The sequence below is a fragment of the Bidens hawaiensis genome, unplaced genomic scaffold (assembly GCF_021521415.1).
Source record: "Bidens hawaiensis isolate Kalapana, Puna unplaced genomic scaffold, B.hawaiensis_p1.1 tig00014033_1, whole genome shotgun sequence".
Taxonomy (NCBI): domain Eukaryota; kingdom Viridiplantae; phylum Streptophyta; class Magnoliopsida; order Asterales; family Asteraceae; genus Bidens; species Bidens hawaiensis.
The window spans coordinates 19,311-45,721 of NW_027492204.1; the positions used below are offsets into that span (position 1 = coordinate 19,311).

At 39.0% G+C, this 26,411-nt stretch overlaps 2 protein-coding genes across 2 annotated transcripts; one reads left to right on the top strand and one right to left on the bottom strand.

Annotated features, from left to right (window-relative positions):
* Positions 1–14,681: 14,681 nt before the first annotated feature.
* On the top strand, positions 14,682–16,551 carry LOC143545741 (lycopene beta cyclase, chloroplastic/chromoplastic-like). The gene has a single exon (XM_077037568.1). It carries the CDS (start codon positions 15,040–15,042, stop codon positions 16,519–16,521), a length of 1,482 nt encoding a protein of 493 aa, XP_076893683.1. The 5' UTR covers positions 14,682–15,039; the 3' UTR covers positions 16,522–16,551.
* Positions 16,552–18,823: 2,272 nt separating this feature from the next.
* Positions 18,824–21,920, bottom strand: LOC143545743 (DNA-directed RNA polymerases IV and V subunit 5B-like). Its single transcript, XM_077037569.1, has 4 exons — positions 21,580–21,920; positions 20,303–20,479; positions 19,473–19,586; positions 18,824–19,168 (listed from the first exon to the last, which is right to left on the bottom strand). The coding sequence occupies exons 1-4, from the start codon at positions 21,871–21,873 to the stop codon at positions 19,043–19,045; spliced, it is 711 nt and encodes a 236-aa protein (XP_076893684.1). The 5' UTR covers positions 21,874–21,920; the 3' UTR covers positions 18,824–19,042.
* Between the last annotated feature and the right edge of the window lie 4,491 nt (positions 21,921–26,411).

Below are 26,411 nucleotides of genomic sequence, written 5' to 3' on the forward strand. Positions count from 1 at the left end.
CAAAAAATTCAAAAGAATCTGTGTAGCTGAAGGAGGAAGGCAAGGGCAAAGACCGAGGAAGAGAAGCGCGCAAATCCAAGGGGATTGGCGCGAGCAACAAGTAATCTTCCCAAGAATCAGAGGAGGCCCGTCCATCAGCAGTCCCCTAGTCATCACTGCACACATCGCTCATTATGAGGTGTCAAAAGTCCTGGTGGACACCGGCAGTGAATCAGACATCATGTATGAGCAATGTTTCAGGAAGTTGGATCCAGCAGATCAAGCAAGGCTCGAAGTTGTGAATGCACCAATCTCGGGTGTCTCAAACGAAATTATTCACCCCCTAGGTCAGATACAATTCGAACTGACCATGGGGGATGAAAAGCACAAGCGAGCTGAAATTGTCAACTTCTTGGTCTTGCCCACCACCTCATGCCATAATATGATCTTGGGTAGAGGAACGATTGCCCAATTCAATGCCATACCGTCACCAGCGCACGGCGCGTTGGGGTTCCCAACACCAACAGGAGTAACATTTGTGTATCGAGATCATTTATGCGCAGTAACAAGTACACCTCGAGAGGGGAGAATGAAGCTTCCAGTGGCAAACAACGCGCCAGAGGAATGGATTCTCAACCCAAAATTCCCAGAACAAACAATCACAATCGAAGCTACGATATCAAATGACACAAGGGTGAGAATGAAAAGATTGCTCACAACGTATATGTCAGTCTTTGCGTGGCAACATTCTGATATGACTGGGGTTCCCTGAGACCTGGCGCAGCACACTCTCAACACATTCAAGTCTGTAGAGCCAATCGCTCAAAAGAAAAGAGTCATGGGAGATGAGAAGGCAAAGGCCATGAATGAGCAAGTAGAAGATCTACTGCGCGCAAATATCATTCGCCCAATACGATACCAAACATGGGTAGCCAATCCTGTGATGGTAAAGAAGAGCAATGGGTCATGGAGAATGTGCATTGATTTCAAGGACCTCAACAAAGCATGTCCAAAAGATTGTTACCCCCTCCCAAACATTGTCTCGGAAGAATTGGGAAAAGGCGCATACGCTTTAAAAGATTTGAATGGAAAGAAGATCCCGCGCACATGGAACGCAGCACAGCTTAGAAAATGTTTCATGTAAAAGTTGTCAAGTTTGTAATCAAGGCTTTCTAAGCCATTATGAATAATGATACGCGCTATTCGTTCTCTTACCTTTTGCATACATGTTTCACACTTCCCTTTATTAATTTTGAGCAATATGACAACATTGTATTGACATCAAACTAAAAATAAAACGAAGTAAAACATACATGCGCGAGCTTCAAGCTCAAACGCGTTAACGAGTTTTAACTCTAAAACGTCAGGGCCTTAGCCCAATAATATGAGCCTTAGCTCAGGGCCTTAGCCCAATAATATGAGCCTTAGCTCAAATTACTCATAGCATCCATCCTACGTATTGCGCAGCTGGACCATAAAAATACCTAAGCACAGCTAAGGCAAAGCACATGCCAAAGCATAGTTGTTAAGGTCTCAGGTCGAGGTCGCGCATGGGATTATAATGGATATCAGAGTAACACATACTGACACGTAAAGGCTAAAAAACTCATAATTCCCCATAATGAATGTGCGATAACGTCGCGCAAAAGAGGAATAATGAAATGCCAAGGCACGTGTCAGCATATTCAGAATATTGCAAAATAACTTGAAATATGACAACTGTTAGGGATTAAATAAAATAATTTCTTTACAGCCTTGTCCAAGTTTCAATGTGTAAGCATACCTTATATTCAACGAGCACAAACATGCAATATAAAGAGATGAATTGGGAATGCGCAAGATGCGAATAAGGGAAAAACAAAATTTCATTCCAAAACATAGAAGTTTACAAATTTACAAATGATGAGGTAAAAACTGCAAAAAAAAAAAAAAAAAAAAAAAAACATGAAGGGCTTTTCAAGTCTCTATATCAATATCAGCCTCTTCATCGTCCTCATCATTACCTCCTCCCTTAGCATCTGGCGCAGCCCGCACCTCGTCATCTCCAAACTTACCATAATCAAGCTGTTCGTCTTGAATGGAGTCGTCTTCTATCACGATAGTGTCAGGGGTAGGTCCTTTGGCCACGCCAGAGCCGCTAGCAGATGCAGCATTGCCCGCGCCATCATCGCTGCCACCAGTCCCTTCACATTCATCAAGTAATTTCTTTAGCGCGCCAAGATCGGGCTGGTCAGCAAGCGCGGCTATCTGCAAGTCACAAGGAAAAGTATGAGTACAAAAGATTAGGAAAATAAGTCAAAGTACACTCATTAAGGTTAAAATACCTGCTCAAGGATGGGAATTGGAGTATTCAAGTACTTCTCCCCCACCTCGGCCATGTCAGCGCAGACAACGTCGAGCTGATAAGGGTAGTCGGATGGATTCTTCTTCATCATGCCATATTCATAGCCATCCTTAAACCCTTCAGCTCGACCCACCAAGTGCGACGCGCATTGCAATCCATCACAAGGGTCTGAAACTCGTCTGAGTATTTCATCGCATAAGCGCAACGAGTCACACCCTGTGAAACTAGCCATTGACGATCCTGCGCGAGGGAAGAAACAGACGTCTCAAGAGCAGGAATCTGAGAGTTTAACAACTCAACAGTTTCCTTGGCTTGTTTTAGCTCTTCTCTGTCAGACGCTGTTGCCGCCAAGGCTTCATTCTTTTCTGCTCGCGCAGCATCGAGCTCTTTCTTCAGGCGCGCAACCTCACTCTCTAATAAAGATTTGTCAGTGTTAGCCTGCGCAAGAGTTTGATCACGCGCCTCTGCCTCCAACTCCAAGTCACGCGCTCGACGCGCGTACCTGGCCGCATCCGCTTCTGCCGCCTGCAGCTTCTCCCGCGCAGCTTGCAGCTCATGCCCGCACTTCACAAAAGCGGCGTTGGCACTTGCCCGGTTCTCACTAAGTTCTGCTTGGAGTTTCTCAGCCCTCTCTCGGGCATCAGAAAGTTTCCAAGCAGAAACCTTAGCCTCTTGCTTGGCCTCCACAAGGGCATCACGCACTTTGATATAATCATTGCGAAGCTCTTGGGAGGCAGCAAAAAACGCAGACCCCGCAAAAAGGTGGCCATTAAGCAAGTCCACGCGAGCGCGGTCCTCTTGAAACCTCCTTTCAGCCGGAGGAACAGAGTGAGCCCAGAATTCTTCACACACGCCCATGGATTGAAATGAGCTATCTTCAGTGATATTCCAGCTCGGGCGGTATATGTGATCGGCTTCCTGCAAACACAAAGCAACGCAAAGAAACATTTTAGTTATCTAAACACTAATTTGGAAGTCTGCACAGCGGAGCAAAACAAACTTATACCTGAGGAGAATCGGCAGAAAGATTAGCGCCAGCTGAGGAGCTCCTGCCTGCCCCACGAGAAGAAGGCTGCGCCACGAAATCTCGTGGCGCTATAGGGCTTGCACGGCCACCATCAGAACCTTCAGAATTAACCTCCTCATCATCCTCTAGAACAGGTCTCTTCTCCTGCGACTTGGAAGAATTAAAAGTAGTCTCACGAGGAGGGCTGCGCGCAGGAGGAGGTGAGGGAGGTCTTGGCGCTGTTAGATCAGCGAGTAAAATAGTCTCCTGCTCCTTAGTGATCCCAATGAGAGGAGATTCAGTGCTTCTTGGAGCAGGAGCAGAACTAACGGCGCCAGCGCTAGTGGTACCACCAGCAGCTTGTGTGCCAGCTATAATTCCTATGAAAAAATCAACAAGGAGAAATGATTCATGACTTGAACTAAAGGAAAAAATCAGACAGTCAAAGCGCAATAAATACCTTGGCGCACCGCAGTCCGCGAATTGAGCATCGCCATGAAGTCCATTTTCCCCCTTTTCGAGGGTAAAACAGGGGACTTCAAAACAACCTTCGGCGTAGCCTCGGCACCTTGCTGCGCCTGAGGTTGAGCCACCAACGTCGCCGACTCTACAAATATTTGAGTGAACAAAGTTTCATTAATAACTCTATCGGAATCACGCTCATAAAATCACAAAATATAAACAAAGTATACCTGTTGGAGAAGATGAAACAGCAGGCGCAGTGCCGCTTCCCTTGTCCGCCGCGCGAAGAGATGAGGTGGCAGCACCATACCTCGTGTGGACGGGAGGATTGCCCACACCTCGAGGCAAAGAAGACGAGGAAAACTTGGAGGTAAATCCCTTGGTTTTCTCAAGTCCCTTCGCTTGAGTAGGAGGAAGATTCTGGGCAACAGGGGCATCATTTTTCTTCTGTTTTTTACTGGCCCCTGCGCCAGTTTTGCCTTTAGCTTTGCGCTTGAGTTGTGGCGCCTCAGCTTCTTCCTCCTCCACCTCCTCTTCCGCAAGCTCCAACTCATAATACTCGAGCGCATCTACAATACGTGCAACAGAAATGTTAACCAAATTTGGTATTCTAAAGGCCTAAGCATAAGTACAAAGGCTTACCAGGCGCATCGCTGTCAAAGCAAAATTCTAAATCGACAGGGATGAACATATCATCGAAGCGATCGGGGAAAGCAACTTGCCCAGCGCTCAGCACGACAGAGCCACCCTCCATATGCTCGTCATAGGCGGCGTGGACGTATTCCTTGCTTACTGCATAAAACAAGACAAATGATATCAGCAAAACGAATTATATTCGCGCAGAAATAATGCAATGAGCAAATAACTCACCTAAGCCATCAACATGGATGACAGGCTCAGTCGCGCTGTCGGTCCACCTCTTGCTCATACCAACCCCCACCAGCGCCTCCTCGCAAATATTCTTGGCGGGGGATGGTTCAGCAGATAACTTGTTAACCCATGTGCCCGTTGGGTTCTTAAGAACATTCTCATCCGCGGGCGCAGAAGTGATCGCGCGCATGGTCATGCGGATGGGAATCACACCAGCCTTAATATAAAAAAATTTTTCAGCCCAGTCATGAAGGCTTTTGAAGGAAACAGTGCAGCACTTAACCTTCTGACTGCGCGGTGTGAATGAGAACCAAGAATCTTGGATTTTTGGCTTGTAAAAATATTGAAAGCGCCGAGGGGTGGGCTCCTCGCGCTGAGCTTTGCACATGAACTCAAAATGAGTCATGCGCACTAGTCCACAAGGATGGACTTGGGATATGTGAATCCCATAAAACTGAAGGAGCGCACCTATAAACCTTGTCATTGGAAGACGAAGGTTACAGTGAGTGAAAAAGTGAGAGTATAAAGAGATATAGCCGGTGGGCGGATCTGCCGCCGTCTGCCCGGCTGCCGGGAGCAGACAACCATACTCATGGAGAAAACCCTGAGAAGCAATGAGACTATCAAGATCAGGTTGTTTCAATTTGCAGGGAATCTCATCCCATCTCTTCACCGTTTTGTTCTTCCCTCCTTCCTCCGACGAGGCCTCGGCAACCCTAGTACCCTTGCCGGTCTTCTTTAAAGTAGACATAACCACAGATTTTACACGGCGTTTACTAGGGGAAATTGCGGTGTCTGGGCTATCAGACATACAATTGCAAATCGAACAATATGGTCACTGTGAGGACGGAAATCCGGAAGCAAAGATAAAGGCTCTTAATCGGAATCGAAGAAGCAAAAGCTCTGAAAATGACAATGGAGATGAAGAAAAAACCGTTCAAAGGGATTGGTTTTATAGGCTCAGGAGGGAGAAAAAAAAAAGATCTACGCTCAAGCGCCCCCACTCGCAAGCGTAGGCCAACATAAGCGCGACACGTGTTCCTGACACTGTATGAGGAGACGTGAAAGGCAACTGTAGCACCTCAAGCACACGAAAGGTCTGACACACAACGCCTCCACCTCTGATGCATGTCAGCACCAACCAACCACGTGTATTGACGATTCGTTTTAACCAAAGGGATAGAATTTCGCGCAACGCACATATGAGAAATGAAAAAGAAAAGACAAACCCTATTAAAAGAGCAAACTATTAAGTCTAATATCTATCTTACCTCGCTCGCGCGAGACAAGACACACATTAGACTGGGGGGGCTTGAAGAGGTATGCACCCGCCTTAACATCGAGCGGGGCGGGTCAACCCACAAGATATAGACAAGAGGCTTGAAATCAGGATGTCATGAAGACACAAAGCCAAAACCTATGCGCGTGGCGCATATCACATATGCTCACGCATCGCATATGCTCACACATATCACATCTGCGTGTGGCGCATATCACATGCTCACGCATATTACATATGCTTGCGCATCACATGCTCACGCATATCACATCTGCGCATGAAACATCTGCGCGTGAGAATAAAGAGAAGACCTCACGCATCCCCAGGATAGGTGCATATCACACATGCACACAATCAACCACATCCTTATCCAAATCAGGATAAGGACAACCATGATTGTGCTCATCAGACAACCTTCCAGAAGGTATCTTTTAAGGAATAAAGAATATGCTGATGTTGACAGCTGCCAATGAAGGATGGACAACTCAGCAAAGCCCATGTGCTACCACGTGATGGCACATGGGTCAGGTGAAATACCTTGGTCAGAGAATAATCAATAAAAAAGCACCAGGTGTCCTAAGTACACGTGGCGCGAAGCAATAGGAGGAGGCCAAAAAGGCCCTAATTGGGTCTGAGCCCAATCATTGGAAACCCTAATACTATAAATACCACACCACCTCCACAGTGGGAGGTAAGCAAGAAAATATATTCTAAGTCCTTACTCACTTTCACATTCTTATTATCTTCTCCTACAATATCTTATTCTCACACCGGAGGGTTACCCCAAAGAGGACCCCTGTGTCCCTTTCTGAGGGGTAAGTTTACGGTGCTGTTCATTTTGTAGGTGGAAGAACTCATATTCCGGAAAATCATCGGTGATATAGCACACTCATACCCGAGGAACGTTGATCGTATACTAGTAAGTCGATCCACGCTTCTTCAGTATGCTAGGAAAAGAGGTGTCAATGCTTGTGAAACTTCAACATCGTAACTTGGTTCGACTTCTAGGATATAGCATCAAACGAAAGGAAAGACTTGTTGTGTTCGGGTACTTGTCAAATTCAAGTTTAGACATCAGAGCCCGCATATTCATATTTGAGCGAAATTATTACGGATACTTACTCCCACCATATCAATGGGAATTTAGAGTTATTTACAATTACATAATAGATTGTAATTATCTCGTTACTCAACATTGTAATCTCTATATATTATTGTTATGTACATTATCAAGTAAATAATATATATATCGATTCATTCAGCAAGTCAACATTGTAATCTCTATATATGTATGTATATGTATAATTAAAATTATATGAGTGACATGTTTGTTTAGGCTTGCGAGCCGACTCGAGCTCGATAAGTGAAGCTCGGGCTCTAGCTCGTTTATTAATCGAGCTTATTTTTAAGCTTGAGCTCGGGCTCGTTTAATCTCGACTCGATCGATCTTTTTCACGAGTAGCTCGGCTTGTTTGTACCCCTATCTTGGTTTTGGCCTTCGGTACCCCTATCTTGTTTTGATGTGTGTTGAATTTGAATTCTGTATGTGATGAAATACGGTGTTTATTTGTGTACTGATGAATATTAATTATTTTAGTGTAGGTTGTTTGTAGAGCTGTAATAGTTTATATATTACAGTTGATTATGATGTTTATGTTGTCTATTGGCCACTATTAGATTACATATTTAATAGTTACTTTTTTATCATTGATAATGAAACTGTTGGAGTTGGTTTATGGTTTAACATGCGTTTTAACTGTTATGCTGTAGGCTGTTTGTAGGGTTATAAACTGTTTATTTTATTACTGATAGTTTTCTATGAATGCATTACTTGTTGGTGGCTGTTTAGTAAATGAAATGATTTTTGTTTATCTAGAATCATGGAAATCGAGACGCTTGTGAAACTTTACATGGGATATTCGGTTGGCGTCGTAAGCAGATATATGCAAAGACCGAAACAATCTCATGCAACACTTATAAAGCAAATTCTTCGTTATATTCAAGGTACTTTCGGTTTTGGTATTTCTTACACTCGTAAGAAAAATGTGTTAGTTGGCTATAGTGATAGTAGCCATAACATTGATCAAGACGATAACAAAAACACTACGAGGCACGTATTTTATCTTGGGTCTTCACCTATTACTTGGTGTTCTAGAACAAAGTACATTTGCACTCTTATTATGTGAAACAAAGTTAATCATTTGAGATAATAATATTAAAAAAAAGCATCCCCTAGTCAGCCGGTTTAATCTAATAATTCAACGAAGCACAATTTTGATTTGCCGTTAGTTAAAGTAAGACTTCATAAAATTAACTATTAACAAAACAAGTTGAACATAAACAATAAAATTATAAAATATAGATATTAGGTTGTTTATTTCAAAAAAAAAAAAAATTAATTATAAAAAAAACATTTAACTAACAAATAGAACAAATATAAATGTACACATTACCGAACGCTCACAGGCACAAAATAACAAATGCAACCCATGTTGATGTTCATTCAATTATTACCTGGAACTGATTTTTTTATACCCGGGTTTTTAATACCCGAACCCGTACCCGACCCTACCCTACCCCTTACCCGTAGAGTACACTTAGGGTATGCATTTTAGTATCAAAACTCGTACCCGAAACGGACCCGATTTGTACCCGGTAATACCCGAAAACCCGAACCGGTTTCATACCCGGAGCCAGGTTTTTCCAATACCCGAAACCGGGTTTTTTAAATACCCAATATATACCCGAAATTACCTGGAAAATATCTGAAAAATACCCGAAAAAGACCCCTAAAGAGTGCAACCCTAAAAAAATTCCAACCTATACCCGAAAATATGGTTTTCTCAATACCCAGAAATAGGGTATTCAAATACCTGGTTCTATACCCGACCCGAACCCGAACCCGATACATAAGGTATGGTTTTTAGAGGCAATACCCGAATCCGAACCCGACCGGGGTATTTCTAATACCCGATTTTTGGATACCTGATCATATCCGAACCCGATTTCATACACGATCTGGGTTTTCTGGAACCCGATTTGTGCACCTCTATAATATATCTGCCCAATGTCGACTTGACATCTCATTATTTCAGCCCATCATTGTCCACTTTGTTTATAAGCCCAATGTGTCCAACTAGAGATGTACAAACGCTTAACCGGTTTCTAAAATACCGGTTATTAACCGACCGGTTTTTGGTTAGACCGTGTTGACCAAAAATCAGTCGGTAATAACAGGTTTTCGTATCCCAAAACCCTCATCTATCAAACCGGTTAACTAGTAAGAACCCGAAAAAAACGGTATTTTAATAAATAAGTAAATAAAGAAAACTAAGAAATGAATTTTGATTAGCTGGTTTAAACCGGTTCGATGTTAAATACTCAAAACTGATTAGGAACCACCAGTTAAAACGTGTTGGAACCGGTTTTGTGGCAGCAAATAATAACTAGAACCCGGTTTTGTTAATAAGCGATTCTAATTTGAAGGACCTTTTTTTTCTTTTTTCTTTTTTTCCTATCACTACCCGCGGGTGCTACGTAAACATAACAAAAAAGTATATACTTGTGAATGTTCTTAGTGTAAAATCAAAAGAATAACTTGGCACAATAAACAAAATAATCAAATTGAAGTGAATTTTTAACAATAGTCTTCAACAATAAACAACAATATCGTCAAAATTTTCAACGTTCAAGAACAAGGTAATTAAACTATAATGCAATTCACACAATTTGATAATAACAATAACAATGAAATTCATCATCACTTTCAATTTCTAGCTAACTTATTAAATACCGACACAATAGTAGATAATAAAATAGATCGTAAACGGTTTAATTGTATCAAGCACATGAATGGAATGAGTTTTGTTAATATATTTTCCTCCACACCACATGCATTTTGTGTTTCAACGTCCTTTCACTCCTTTTGCGTGTGCATATTTGTTAGATTACCATATGACATCATCCACTAGTTGGTTAACGGTTCATTTTCATCAATTACAATCCAGAACCATTCATTAAGGTTTATAAATAATATTTTCAAAATTCCACAATAGATCAAAACAAGATTACTGGTTGTAATTAGGTTTTGGTTTTATTAAATAACGCCACTTTATGAATATAAAGACAAAAATAAAGTTAATTAGTAATTTGTTTTTGGATCGGTGGTCTAGTAAATCTCTTAAACACACAAGTATGTCTTGGGTTCAAGTCTTCGTAACTAAAAAATGTTTGTCTTTTAAACAAAATGCTCCGTGTGTTTTGACACATGTCACACCTTTAAATTTTGAGCCAAAGTTTCAAAAGTTATAATTCAAAAATGTGTAGCGATACAAGTGGTTGTTTGTTCACCTTATACTCCGTTTTAATGTTATTAATAATATTACATTATGTTTAGACTAACTGGTTTTAATTTTATACAAAGTGTTCGATCTAACACTAACTCTCATTAATTTTAATTTTTTTTTTGTTAATTTTGAATTAAGTGATTAAAATACTACTTTATTTTAGGGAAAATTCCCAAAATAAGCATTTATGAATACGTTTTTCAGATTTTAGCTGTCATTTTCAACAAATTCCAAAAATAGGTATTATAAACTAGTCGTGACGAATAGTTTATGATTACCCACGAGTAGTTTGTGTAACCAATTATAAATTGCCACGTGTCTATAAACTAACCGTAACGACTAGTTTCACTAATCATCTACTCGTAAAGATTAAATAAGTTTAAAGTCTCGTAATCAACGCCCACGAGTAAATAAGAAATCATTTAGTCGCGACGAGTAGATTCTAAAACTTTTACGAGTCACAAGTATTTTATCAAACTAACCGCGACGATGCGTTAGATTACCAAATGCATCGAACAGATTAGTTTACCTGGTAAACATTACGCATACGAGTAGCTTATATGTAGTTAACTCGTCGTGACTAGTTTACTTTGTTTGCATTCCTCATACGAGTATTTTGTTAATAATTAACTCGTCCTGATAAGTTTACCTGATTTACATTACCCATATGAGTAGTTTATAGGTAATTAACTCGTCATGTCTAGTTTACCTTATTTGCATTCCAATACAAGTAGTTAATTAGTAAGTAACTCGTCTTGGCTAGCAATTAACTCGTCCTGATAAGCTTACCTTAATTATTCATATACATTTGATGACAAAGGTATATTCAAGTCCGGAACAAACCCCACCAATTTCCCCCATTTCATTTTCGTTTGTAAGTAACTCATTTACATCAAACTTTGTTTTGCAATGTCTCCATTGTCATCATCAACAACCTAGATATAAACGACTTCATTTGGTCTTCCTTTAACACGTTTTAGAAAAAGCGTCATGCCATAGTCGTCAGGTATATCCACCGGATATGAGTAATTACAGAACTTATAAGATAACCGTTTAACATGACCTATTTTAAAACGACTAGTAACAAAATCTATAAACTCACAATAACCGAACCTCAAAGATAGAGATACACCTTGCCACCCACAATCAAACAGAACATACTCAATAGCTCATTTTGTTTCTTCTCACTTTCCGCCGTAACAAATTACAATATTATCAATTTCCTCCTCCATTGATGTGCGGGTTCAAAACAACAAGAACATGACGTTTATATAAACCCAACAACTTCAAAACAACATTGTAACGACTAGTTTAGATTATAAAGTAATGAGACGAGTAGATTGTTACGTTAAACTAGCCAAGGCAAGTTAGTTACTAATTAACTACTCGTATTAGAATGTAAATAAGATAAACTAGACACGATGAGTTAACTACCTATAAACTACTCGTATGGGTAATGTAAATTAGCTAAACTTATCAGGACGAGTTAATTACTAATAAAATACTCGTATTGGGAATGTAAACAAAGTAAAGTAGCCGTGACGAGTTAACTACATATAAACTACTCGTATGCGTAACGTTGACTTGGTAAACTAACCGGTTCGATGCATTTGGTAATCAAACGCATCGTCGCGGTTAGTTTGATAAACTACTTGTGACTCGTAAAAGTTTTGGAATCTACTCGTCGCGACTAAATGATTTCTTATTTACTCGTGGGTAATCTTTACGAGTAAATTATTAGTGAAACTGGTCATTACGGTTAGTTTATAGACACGTAGAAAATTTTAATTGGTTACACAAACTACTCATGGGTAATCATAAACTATTTGTCATGACTAGTTTATAATACCTATTTTGAGAATTTGTTAGAAATGACACATAAAACCTGAAACACGTATTCATAAACACTTATTTTAGGAATTTTCCCTTTATTTTAAGGGATTTAAAATATTAACAAAAAAATTAAAATCATGGAATGTTATTGTAATTTACTAAAAAAGAATGTGAAGCCATTTTTCTTCACAAAGTTTTCAACGACTAGACCAGCCTTAGACAGTTTGCTATCAGCCCTCATCTTGAAACACGACCAACCCTTAAACCACTAATGAAATCAAATTTTACACTAAATCACACATACGCAAATTAGAAACATGAAAATTGTCAGGATATTTCATCCAAGTAACACTTTAAATGATGGGTAATTTCATCCTAACCCTAAATCACACACGAACAAATCCTTGGGGCGTTTACCACACATTTAACATGTTTATGCATGTGAACCATGGTCGCCAAACACCATTACAAATTTCGAAACGAAAGCACTATCGCCCAAACCATCATCGACATCGCTTCGTCACCATCTCCTCTCTCATGGGTAGTAACTTTCGTGAGCCATTAAGGAAATTCATGTGTCACGTTGGGGAAGTAAACTGTGCCAAGTAGCACCAATACCACACCACCACCATCGACCACAAACACTGGAAAAGCTCATATAAAAAAAGAAATAATGTACAGAAAAGGTAAAACCGAACGGAAGGTATACGTTGAACCACGCACGTGAAATGTAAAACATAGAGAATTATAACTAAGTTGACCTAGGACTTGAGCGTCGCGATCAAGTTGTCAAACAGGAAAAAAGAATATGGGTAAAAACTTTGAACCACACATGCACATTGTTGCGTGCTAACTACTCGCAAAATTTAGAACTAAACATAAAACAAAATTTGTGTAAAAGGTGAAAAGTGCATGAACCAATTACTAAAGTTGAAAGTGTATGTGTTAAGGTTAAATTGTTAAAAGATATAAATGTATGAGGATGTAAAGTAAAAAAGTAAATGCATGCCTTTTTAAAAAAGCATAAAGTACAACAACATTGGGTAATACGAAATACAAGGTATGACACCATCAAGCTAAAATCAACTTGTAATCGTAATATATATAATAGTTATAAATTTAGATTCTTATACACAGTGACAAAATTGGAATCCTAAACTTGTAAATTCAAAACTTACACCCTAAAAAGTGAACCAACTCAAGTCATAACTATCATTTTTTAAAGTATAAACAAATTTTTTAAATGAGTTACTAGCTAAATTAATCTCATCAGAATACATCCATCGTCCGATCTAGGAAAAACCTTCATAGACTGTGAACACCAATTCGAAGGCGCGACGATGCGGTGAGATAAAACTCATTTAGTTCAAGGATCCAACTAATGAAAACCACATTCTCGCCTGAAGATGCGATGAGATAACATCATTCAGTTCAAGGATCCAACTAGTGAAAGCCACATTCTCGCCTAGTCTCCTATCATCACACTAGTGCCTCTGAAATTAAATGCTGGAGGCAGGAATTTAACATAGGTCACATGGAACACCAAGTCCATCCCTTATCGTTCAGTGACGAATCTAGACCAAAATCTCAGGGGTAACGGTCAAAAATTTTCTTTACCATATTTCATATAATTGTAAACGAACATTTTTTTTGTCGTATTTACAGAAACAAAAAAAATTATCATATTTCATACAACAACTTTTCTTTTTTTTTGTTTGAACTTAGAGTTTGACCGATATCATTATTTTCTTAGAATTTTCATTTAAAAATATTGCTAATATAACTTTGTAGTTTTATCCTTCAAGTTCCTTAATTTTAGAATAAACTAAATTTAAACCATAAACTCATAATCAATTCTCATTTACACATATCCCCTAAATCCATAATCAATACCAATTTAGACATAAACCAATAATCTCTAATCAATTACATTTTTCAATTTACATTATCCAAATATCCAATAAACATTATAAACCATAATCAATATTTCAAATATTCAATTGCCCATAAACATCTTCAAATTAATAATTTATATAAACAAATTAACAATTACAAGTTTAGATAAAAGTATAAAAAAAAACCCCTAAAGTGAACAAGTATAATTCGAACCGTGGAAGAGGGACTGAGAGAACACCGGCATCAGCTACTTGCCTGCAGCATGGAAGTCGAGTGACTGGAGGAACAATGAACAATAGTTTTATTTGGTTTGAGCTATAATTTGGTTGGGCTTTGATTAGTTTTAGTTTTTAGTTTAGTTGAACTTTAAACAAATAGGGTAACTTTATATTTTCCAGTGGTAGAGAAATACGAATACCGATAAAAAATAAATAAATGCACGCTACCGACGAAATATTAAAGGGTGACGAAAACTATCTCTAAATTTTAACTTGATCCGTCCCAATTATCATTCTACCACCGACTCATTTGTGTCATAAGTATCACTTACAACTGAGTATAAAAACATTAAATGGCTAGTCATGGTTTAAAAAAATAATAAAATAGTAACCACATTTTTTTGTGCCATCAATATTATCTTGGTGGGTTGGTTCATTTAACATCACTTTTATTCATTTTATTCATTTAAATCAAAACACACCCATCTTCACTCATCCACAAGTTTACACTTTCTTTCTAGTCACACAGTCACCATACCACATGCTTCTTCACCAATTATCTCCTCCAAATACCCTTGAATTATTTCATCTGGTAAGTCCTTCAATTCAGTCTTTCTTTCAATTCGCCCAAAACCCACTTCAATTTCGTCATAAAGATTGCAAATTTAGCTGAATATGTGTTAAAGTTTGTACCTTTATCTTGAATTTTGGGGTTTCTTGGATTCTTGACATGTGTTAAAGTTTGTAACTTTAGTTAAACAGAGGTTCAATTGAAGTGAAATCTCATCTGGGTATTCAATAATAATATGGATACTTTGTTAAGAACTCATAATTCGTTCGAATTTCTGCACCCAATTAACAAATTTGCAGGAAATTTAAGCAATTTGGGTCACCTTAAGAAACCCCAATTCAAATTAGGTCATAAAGATTGTGTTAAAGCTAGTAGTAGTGCTCTGTTAGAGCTTGTTCCAGAAATCAAGAAAGAAAATCTTGATTTTGAGCTTCCTTTGTATGACCCCACAAGAAATCTTGTGGTGGATCTTGTGGTGGTTGGTGGCGGTCCGTCGGGGTTAGCCGTGGCTCAGCAAGTGTCCGAGGCTGGGCTAACCGTGTGTGCGATCGACCCGTCACCGAAATTAATCTGGCCTAATAATTATGGTGTTTGGGTTGATGAGTTTGAAGCTATGGACTTGTTGGATTGTTTGGATACCACTTGGTCAAGTGCGGCCGTTTACATTAACGATAACTCGACCAAGAGTCTTAACCGACCGTACGCGCGTGTTAATCGAAAACAGCTTAAAACCAAGATGTTGCAAAAGTGTATAACGAACGGGGTTAAGTTTCATCAAGCGAAAGTTGTTAAAGTTGTGCATGAAGAGTTGAAGTCTTTTTTGATATGTAATGACGGCGTCACGATCCAAGCGACATTGGTTCTTGACGCGACCGGTTTTTCAAGATCTTTGGTTCAATACGACAAGCCGTATAACCCGGGGTATCAAGTGGCATATGGGATTTTGGCAGAAGTTGAGGAACATCCTTTTGATGTTGACAAAATGTTGTTTATGGATTGGAGAGATTCTCATCTTGACAAGAATCTTGAATTAAAAGAAAGGAATCAAAAGATTCCGACTTTCCTCTATGCGATGCCCTTTTCGTCGAGTAGAATCTTTCTCGAAGAGACGTCACTCGTGGCTCGACCGGGGTTGAAGATGGAAGATATTCAAGAACGAATGGTGTGTCGGTTGAAACATTTGGGTATAAAAGTTAAAAGCATCGAAGAAGACGAAAAGTGTGTGATCCCGATGGGTGGGCCCCTACCTGTCCTACCTCAAAGGGTGCTTGGAATAGGTGGGACCGCTGGTATGGTCCATCCATCAACCGGGTACATGGTGGCCAGAACACTGGCCGCCGCCCCGATTGTTGCAAACTCAATAATTCGGTATCTTAATAACGAAAAGATGGTGGTCGGAGATGATTTGTCGGCCGGGATTTGGCGCGAGTTGTGGCCTATTGAGAGGAGGAGACAAAGGGAGTTTTTTTGTTTTGGGATGGATATTTTGCTTAAGCTTGATTTGGAAGGTACCAGAAGATTCTTTGATGCGTTTTTCGACTTGGAACCTCGTTACTGGCATGGGTTTTTGTCGTCGAGATTGTTTCTACCGGAGTTAGTAACGTTTGGGCTTTCGTTATTCGGTCATGCTTCGAATACTTGTAGAGTTGAAATAATGGCTAAAGGGACTCTACCATTGGCAACTATGATTGGAAATTTAGTTAAAGATCGAGAATGAATAATGAATGATAATAATAATAATAATATTTATAATTTATACCTGTATCATTGTATGATTTTAATTTAACCATTTGGATATTATGATTATTATTGTATGTTTTAAGTTGATTAGCCTGCAATTATTGTTTCTTTGTTTATGGGAATCAACAAGAAAGAAGTTACCAAATGCTGTGTTTTTTTTAACTTTTGTGTACATTATTAAAATCCCTGCATCTTAATATCCATTTGGGTTCTTAACATTGGCCAAAGTTCAATTCCAAGCATATTCAAGGCATCAGCTTGCACTTGTTTATACATTTTGCCATTGTAAACATCAAATGCATGTCAACACATCATGTTCCCAGCCTTTCATGGTATCAACTACGCTTGTGAATGAACGATCGTTTGAGAAGGGTTCGATGAAAAGTTTGTTTATTTAATAAATGAATGGAATGAATAAGAAAAAACTTGGTTAAATTATCGAACATGAATACATGTCTCATTTGTTTATATATGTTTTTAAACGTACCGTCATTTTTGTTTGTTCGTTTACGATTATTTGTTTGCATGTTTATTCAAATTTATTTGTTAGTCATGAATCATGATTACTAATTGGCCCATCATGCATCGCCCGTCGGTCTAATCAAAATTAAGAACCAATCATTGGGGAGTCGACTAATGAACAAACAGGAACATTTCACTTTCTTTCTTTATTTTCATTAATTTACATTCCTATATGCTTGTTTATGTTTGCTCATTTGCGTTATTTTATGTTCATCCATTTACGTTCGTTTGGAATATTGACGAATGAACATAACAAAACACAAACACATTCATTTTCTCAACAAACGGACATGAACAATACAATACGTTCATTTAAGAGTTCGCAATTCACTTGTTCGACTAAAGTAAAATGAACGAACACCGTTCATATTCATTCGGTTTGCTTACATGCCAGTCATTAACGTCTTTCAAGGTTTTAAAATTACAAAGTCAGTAAAAAAGTATATAGTTTTAAGGAATGTATCCATCAAGGTTTTAAATAATTTATAATCCACATGTTAATGATTTATCAGTAGATAATATTTATATAATTATAATAATCATGATAATAAAAGTGTACAGTTGCTTAATAGTAACTTATTGCAATTTATAAGCTGTGTATTAATCAATGGAACATGAAGACAAGATTTAAAAGGGAAAGACAAACGGCTTTCTATGTTCTTTTTATCTTAAACTCCTTTGTTTGGCTTTTAATGTATCGAGAGATATTTGTCTTCACGACATTACCTTTCCTTTTCCAAAACAATGAGCTGGTTTTCTTTTAACGGCAAATTTCATACTTTCTGGTAATTAAACACACCTTTAGATGTTTAACGAATTAACTGTTACCTTCTTTTATTGTTTCACGAATTAACTGTTACCTTCTTTTATCTATTCTGTACGTAGAGATATTTTAACTAGGTTTCTGGCATCTTCTATTGCTTGCTTCTTATTGTATAATGTATAGGGTATTATCAATTGGTTGCCATCGTCACTTTGGCAGCCTTTGTTTTTTACTATATTCACTTTCTTTAAGGTAAGATGATTCTTTTCGATTTGCTATTTGGAGATTATAATATCTGGTGAATGTTGATTTTCGGTGGTGTTCTATGTTGCATGATTGCCTTGTTTGAACTTCTTCAAGGTAACGCGTGGCTTAGTATATATCTAAAATACCAAAAGATAGAAGAAATAACAAAGAATTGATGGACCGAAAGATGATAGTTGGGAGGCAAACACCATAAAAGTCATGAATAGTGGTTACACGACTTAACTTTAGATTTATCATATCTCAAACATACCAAACGTTGCACTTTTTAATAATCAAGCCAACATGTTTACACATCCTTGAATATTCGTTACATGTCAAGTTTACGCATAAGTGACGTAACGCCTAGTGGTGTGCATTGGGTCAAAACAAGACCGGACCAAACCAGAATCCGAAATCTTCTAAAACTAAAAATCAAATACCAGAATACAAGGTCAGTTCAAGCCGATCCAAGTGGGTTGAGAGTAACCGAAAGCATTTCTTCTAGGCCAATAATCTTGCTTTGGTATGATTTTATGATGGGCTGCGGGTGACTATGTGGCCTCAAGACTCGAGTGGCTCGCTCTCTTACAGCCACCTAATCAGACATCCTTAACCTATGCACCCACGATAACATGTCATGTGAGTATGTAACAGAAATAAAACGACCGAGCCAGTTGCCAGCGAGCAAGTAACATCATAGACGTGCTTCAGTATACATGTTTTATTCGCTATATAATCAACGAAGACATTACTTTGAATGTGTTACTATGTAATAGATTTTCGATGGAAAGATATTATTCAAGCCTGCATACTTAACGAACCAAATTAACTTACAAAAGTGTTTTAAACTGATAAACAAACAAGCTAAGGCGCTAAGCTAAAACCTAGAACACGATTACAGACAGAAACACTTGAAAGATTATTAGCATACAAACACACACAGTCATTAGATTATTACCAAACTGAATCACCAAATGCAACGGTAAGTAACATGCAGCCCGGTTATTTCACCATTGTAAGTGACTTCAATCACCTGTCCTTTTTCCAGCCCGTAATATTGAGCAATGGCGTCCTTTTGAGACATTCTTGGAAGCTGTAACATGAAGATTAAAAGGTTAAATTCTCATAAAGATTACCAATTTACAAAAACAAAGACGGTTTCAAGTAACTTAATTGTTATTAAACTGTTTATAACGAAACAGGTTGTTATTAGATTGTTCATCAAATCTAAATATATAGGAAATTAATAGATAAAATAACCAAAAACTACATTAGTTTTCAGATACTCAAATCTTAATATTACTACTAAACAACCAGAAAATCATAAGCAGAATATTTATCTAAATTTTAAAGATTATCGTGATTAAAGCTTGCAACGATTGGAAATAAATGCTTGCCTGTTTCTCATCCAAATTAAACTTCTGCAAGAGTTTTTCTTTCTCGGCATCCGTTATGACCCGATGCTTCGGCTTCAACACATGCTTTGTAATGTTAACAAGCAAATCAGTTATCTGCAACAAATAATAAAAATTAAATTTTTAAATAATAGACTATGTTACTGGTACAAAGGTTAAGGGTTGTAAGCACTTTGACCCATTTGACCCTTTTCATTAAAAAACTACATCCTGAATATGATATATAACTCGAGGATTAAATATTAATAATTTTGCACAACTTGTGTTATTAATCAATTTCTCCAAAATTAGGATGAAATAATGGTGTATCAAATTCTTAATTTTCATATGTAAGCATAATCTAATAATTTCTATGTAAATAAACTACGAGTGTGCATGAAACCGATAAAACCGATCCATAGACGAAAAAACAAAATAAACGAACTCAAACAAAAACTGACGCTTTGGTTTTATGTTTTCGCAAAGACTGAATTTTCAGTTCAATTTCGGTTCAGCATGTAACTAAAACCAATAAAACCGAACCAAACCGAATTTGTAAATTTTCATTTTATATTTGTAATGTTAAATAATTTATAAGAATTTAATAAATAGTGTGACCCAAATACTTAGCCTAAATGTACAATAACCAATTAATCAATAACAAACAAACGCGCAAATTCATAATTTTGGGCTAGACTTATTATGGCCCAAAACTTTAAAGCCCAAATGATAAAACCAAAATGAACGGTTTTCAACGACTCAAAAACGGAATTTTTGGTTTTTCGTTCGGGTTGAGCCCAAAATCGTTAAACAAAGATTAGTGACACACTTACTTGGAATATTTCAACTTTAAACGGGAAAAGCTCAACCGCTTTCATAGCCTGGCTTGTAATGTGATTTTGAACTACAATAATTAGACGGCTTAAATTCTCTTTATTCATGATCTGGGTTGTAATCCAACGGATCACATTCACTTTCACAATACCGGGCCCACAAAATACAGCTAGAACCTGCACTCAAACATAGCCAAGCTTTGGGTTAATAATATATCCAACCCTGTATAAAAAATGGGTCATGCTCGGTTGACATGATTAAGTAACCCGTTTAACCCAAGCATCAACAATCAACCAAATTAGGAATATTAGGAGTTTATATTCTTTTTGGCAAATTTTACATTGATTCTGCAACCAATTTTTATGATACACTCTAAACCAATACAAACACCAACTCAAACAAGCAATTTATCAAAACCATATTTCACATAAATCCACAAAATTTCACTAAAATCCATGATACAAATTTTATAAACCTAAAATAAATCAATTTACAAAAACTGATTCTCCAAACTCCCAATGTCCCAAAACAAACCACATGCAAATGCAATTTCCACGAATCTATACTTCAAACCGTAAACGAAACCATCAATTTCCCTTTTTTATAAAATTTCAAATTCGGAACACTACTTTGTAAAATTTCAAGTTACTTTTGAGGAAAAGGTGTGTGGAAGAAATTAATATCAAACTCAATGCACATGCAATTTCCCAAAATCCAAACTTCAAACCCCAAACCAAACCATCAATTTCCCCAATATACAAAACTAATAATTCAAAAACCCTAATTTACAAAATTTCAAGTCAATTTGGGAAAAACTGTGAAAACGGGAAAAAAAACAAACTCAATCCACTTGCAATTTCCCCAAATTCCATACTTCAAATCCAAAACCAAATCATCAATTTCCCTAATTTCCCAAAATTCCAAACTCAAAACCCTAATTTACTATATTTGAACTCAATTTGGAGAAAAAACTATAAGAAAGCATAAAAATCAAAACTCAACCCACATCCAATTTCCACAAATTTCAAACTCAAAACCCTAATTTACAAAATCTGAACTTAACCCACATGCAATTTCCACAAAATAACCACAAATTCGAAACCCAAAACCCTAATTTTAAAAATTCAAACTCAATTTAGAGAAAAACTATTAAAAACAATCAAAATCAAACCCAACCCATATCCAATTTCCACATAACAAACCCAAATTCACAAACTTCAAACTCAATTTGAGAAAAATTAATAATAATAATAATAATAACAACAACCCAAGCCACCTTATTATCAGGATCAGCAACATGAGCCGCACTAATCCTGAGCCGATCAACGTCAACATCATGGCCATGAAGGTCACGAAACTGACGGAGAGTGATATCAATATCTGAATCAGAGATATCGTAGCCTCTGTCTCTCAGCATCTCCAACAGGGTTCTGCGTGAGAGATAATACCGGTGACTCTCCACGCTGCCGTCGTCAACGAAGCTGCTCAAACACTTGCCGCCGCCGTTAACGGTGCCGTTGCCGTTGATTGGCTCCGTTTGCATTGGGTCTTCTTCGCTCGTTTGACCCATTTTGGGGTTTGCAGGGTTTCAGTGAGTGGAGTGGAGTGGAGTGGAGTGTTGGGTGGGTGGGTATTTAAAGTATGATTTAAAGTTAGTGAAGTTTAAATAGAGTTTGACCTCAAAGTCAGTTCGATTTGACCAACAAAAGTTAAAGCTTGTTCGTTATCGGTTTAGGTTTGGGTTAAAACCGGTTTTTGACTAAGTTATCATCGATTTTTGGTTAACCAGACCCAATGCAAACAAGTTATCGTCGGTTTCGGTTTTGACCGGTTTTTGCCGATTTTGGTTAGGTTAACCGGTTTGGAACCAGTTTTGGTGAAAAAAATTACAAACCAGTTTCGAACCTACGATTTCAGTCGGTTTCAAACCGATTTCTATATAATCGATTTTAAACCAGTTCGAGCCGGTTTATTTGCCCCCTTTTATATATAAATGCATGATTCTCCCATCTTTATCTGTATATTTTAACTAAAAATCTTTAAATTATGTTTATTTCTAAAAAACATCTCATGACATACTCTCTACTTTTATCTATATTCTACACACAACATTTATTTATTTATTTTCTCTTTTCTATACACTCATGCAACTATAAATGATGGTAAATAGCAACTCTCTAAATGTGAAAGCTAAATATGTAAAAAAACTAAATATTTCTTCATATTTTATAGATGGAGGCATGAAGGGTAATATAAAGTGTGAAATATGAATGCTCTAAATAAGTAAAAAAAAAACTATTTTTTTTTCATATTCAATCATCTCTGCCATGGTTTTAGGAGTTTGAATAGTTTGTGTTGTGTAAATGAGACACAAGCTGCTATATTTTTAAAGTTAAAGATCGGGCTCAATGGTAGTTTACAAAATTCGAGGTATGCTAGTTTATTATTTATTAACCATTTAATTAATTTATTTATATGTTTAACCATATGGCAGTGATGAGGCTGAGCGTTATTACACTTTTAAATTTAACCAAAATGCGAAGCCAAACGTCTTGTAACGAAGGCACTGTTCTTCTTTCTTTTCTTTTTATATATTTTTTAATCCTTCTATGTGGGATAGGTGTTTGATTAAAGTCCTGATCACACATTAAGGTGTGAAGAAACACTAAGTGACCCCGGCAGATTAAGGATAATCTTAGGGTTAAGTAGATGTTTCCCACGAGGGTTAGGTCCGGCAAAGATGGTTATTCTTATCAACCTGCAAAACAGACACCGTAAGCTCGTCACTGAGAAGGGGGGGGGGGTTCCTCCTTATGACCACCCTCCGGCGTGAGAATCAGACTAGATTGCTCTGAATATAAGTGTATATTGAGAGAAATAGCTAGAGAGAAGATGATGATACCGTTCAAAGGTGTTGGAGTATTTATAGCCGAATGTAGGTTTTCAAGCAGGTACGGCCAGCTGTATAATATTCCTTTTCCACCAACTATGGGCTATGTTCGTGCCACGATGGGAGTTGGTGGGTAGGCAGCGGCTGATGGTGACATTTTGTACTGGAGCGTGCTCCTCCTCGTACTATTGTCGGTGAGCTGTCACCCTGTGATTGGTTCATGGGTTGCTTTTGCCAGATCTTGTCTATTTGTCCATACCTTGGTAGGTATAGTACAAAAGATCTTCTAGAAGCGTACGAACTGGCTCTTTTGGGCGGGAATATTCCCGCCCTGCTCATTCCTTCTTCAGGTGACATTACTGAAGTATGAGTTAGTGCCTTATGCGTGTAGCCTTACTGTTAGTGCGGATAGCCTTCCTTCTTGGCTTGTACCCACAGCTGCGGGGACAGGCAGGGTACTGTACCAAGGGAGGCTTTCCTGCGGGGACAGCTGGCTTACTGCGTGTAAGGTCTTCATCTCTGAGCATAGTGGATCCTGCGGATCCAGTTGGTCTATGCGCAGACGTACCTCTTCAAGGTAAGTCTTGCGGGTCCAACTGGGCTTTGCGGGGACCTACCTCTTCAAGTCCCCCCAGTCCATTGTTCTTCTCATGAATTGTTAATAAGTGAGGTGAACTTTTGGACTTTAAGCAAGGGGTTTTAAAGAGGGGTTTTCGTTTTTTAAGGTTTTCCGTGGGGATTCTTCCCGCAGTTTTTCTAATGTCACTTGCAGAAATTCCCGACTTTTCTGCCTGATCTTTGGGTATGATGCGGGTAGGTGTGTAACCTCTTCGCAAGTCGGGAGCGTTGAGTTTCACTTGTATAGATTCTCCGAGGTTTTGGTAGTTTTAGACATAGTGATCAGTTATGTTAGACAACCAATTCCACCTTGAAGCTTCAAACAATCTAGTTCTCAACGTTCCCGCCATGCGGGGATGTTATTTCTCTTTCCGCAAGCATGGCCCATAAGGTCCTTCTTGGCTTCAATTCCCTGCAAGTGCTAAGTATGTGAAGGGTTTCGGCTTGACATTGTACCCGCACTTGTCTTACGGTTTCTTGCTTTCCAAGGTAAGGGGGTATATTCCCTCTTATTTTTGAATCTTTTTTAATATTTTTGGAATTCGGAGAGTTGGTGAAAGGATAAGAACAGTCCAAACGGTTGAAGGGACGTTGGCGTCTTCAAACGGTTTCAGGACGTGCAGGAAGTTATGACGACGTGACAACATGTGGTCAATCAGGACGCTTTTTCAGGTGCGTGGGCGCAAGTTTTATGGCACGCGCCCTTTTGATACCTGTTGCCAGCTTGCTTTATCCACACGTGTCGCCGTGTCATTGCTCCTGCGCCTTCTCTCTCATCCGCATTAAATTCATCGCATTCATTGCGATGAGTATATAAGGGGGAGAGGGTGTATTTCATCCATCATCTTCACTTCACTCTCCTTTTCCTTTTAAGCGATTTCCGGCGAATACTCATCTTTTCCGGCGAGCATTCTCCTGAAACCGCTTTCTTAACACTAAAAAATGTCTTCTTCTACTCATGACCCAGAGGTTAACGTCGAGGAGTCCGACGTTTACCTCAAGAACCCGACGTCTACGTCCGATAAGGACGATAAGAGTACTGTTGGCGAGTGTCAGTGTACTCTTTCTGTCGATGTATACCATTACATCGTCAAGAAGTTCCTGCTGGAGCCTTATGAGCCTGAGTTTCCGGAGGCCAACCAGACGGTGTACGATGCCCCTAAGGGCAAGATAGGGGTTTACGCTTCGTTCTTCCTATATGGGAATCTAAGATTCCCATTAACGAAGTTCGTATACCGTGTTTTGGAGAAACACGGTGTTCATCTGACAGAGGTGCACCCAATGGCAATTGCCAAAGTTCGCCATTTCGAATGGGTGTGCCGTATTTTGGGTATCGAGCCCCGAGTCGGCCGCCTGATAACCTTCTATACTTGGAGGAGCATCCGGTTGGTATACCCTTGTCACTCGGATCAAGGGTTTGAAGATCTGCGCTACTGAGCGTAGTCTTGGCTCTTGGAAGCGGGAGTTTTTCTACATTTCCGCTCGTGTCGTTCCCATCGCGATGACGTTCAAGAATGGGAGGGAACTTCCTAACCTTCACGCCTCCAACTACCAGGAGACGGAATGGTTCACAAAGATCTCCCAGATTCAGACTCCGGTTTATCGCTTCGCGGAGTCTGGGATGGTGATGCTTGGGATGAGCCGCGTGTGGAAGGATGTCGGGTTTGGGACGCTGCAAATACCCATCGTTCTAGAATACGGTTTGAACTATCTTCCTTTTGGTACGCCCCGTCTTTTGTATTGGTTTAGGGTTTTCCTTCTAACATTTTTATCGTTTTTATTTCAGAAGGGAACAACTTACATTCGCTCTTGCACCCGTGGGAGACTGGTGGTCCCGCACGGTTGGGTACTCGTGATCTCGATGAGAACGAGTTGCCCATTTTGGAGCAGACTGCGGATAGATTCGTAGAGGTCTACCCGCCAGGCCATGAGATTTTAAGCGCCACTCGGCCAGGTAAGGAGTTCTTTAATCCCCGTCCTCTTCATGCTCAAACTTCTGCTGGAATTCCTCTGATCTTGTCATCTTCTGATGAGGAATCCGCAGATGGGCCTTTTATTGTGAGGAAGAAGAAGGCGGCCGGCGTGAAGGGCAAAACGAAGGTTGCTACCTTCGTTGACCTGGGGAATCAGTCTGATTCCGAGACTGAAAGTGAGGAGGAGGCGGGGAACCTTGGTAGTGGTAACGAGGCCATTATCTCAGAGGTTGAGACAACGGTTGTCACTTCCGAGCCACCAAGCGCTGCGAAGGTGACTGGCGTGAAGAGGCCAGTTTCATCGGGTCCATCTCCGCCTGTCAGGGCTTTCAAGATCAAGAAAACCAGTAAGTATACTTTTTGTGTACCTTTTCCGCATTTCCTTCCGCCTTTGTTTTTTTATATCTTTTGTTTTTCTTCATGCAGGAGTGGACTTATCTGCTTTCGAGAGCGGTGCGGGAGGAAGCGGTTCAGGACCCACGACAATAGGTTTGGTCAACCTATCCGAGGCGATGACCCAGGCGGCTGCGCCTGTTTCTGGTACTGGTTCAGTTGCTCATACTGTTGAAGCAACTGTTCCGGTTATGACGGCATCTGTCATGGCTGCTGTGCCGACGATGGCGTCTG

Bases quoted from the DNA above. Each gene is read 5' to 3' on its own strand.
- LOC143545741 (XM_077037568.1), top strand. From the start codon at position 15,040: ATGGATACTTTGTTAAGAACTCATAATTCGTTCGAATTTCTGCACCCA.
- LOC143545743 (XM_077037569.1), bottom strand. From the start codon at position 21,873: ATGGGTCAAACGAGCGAAGAAGACCCAATGCAAACGGAGCCAATCAAC. The intron at 20,480-21,579 runs GTGGCTTGGGTT...GTTTGAGTGCAG, and splicing joins TTGCTGATCCTGATAATAAG to GTTCTAGCTGTATTTTGTGG. The intron at 19,587-20,302 runs GTAAGTGTGTCA...TATTTGTTGCAG, and splicing joins TTAAAGTTGAAATATTCCAA to ATAACTGATTTGCTTGTTAA.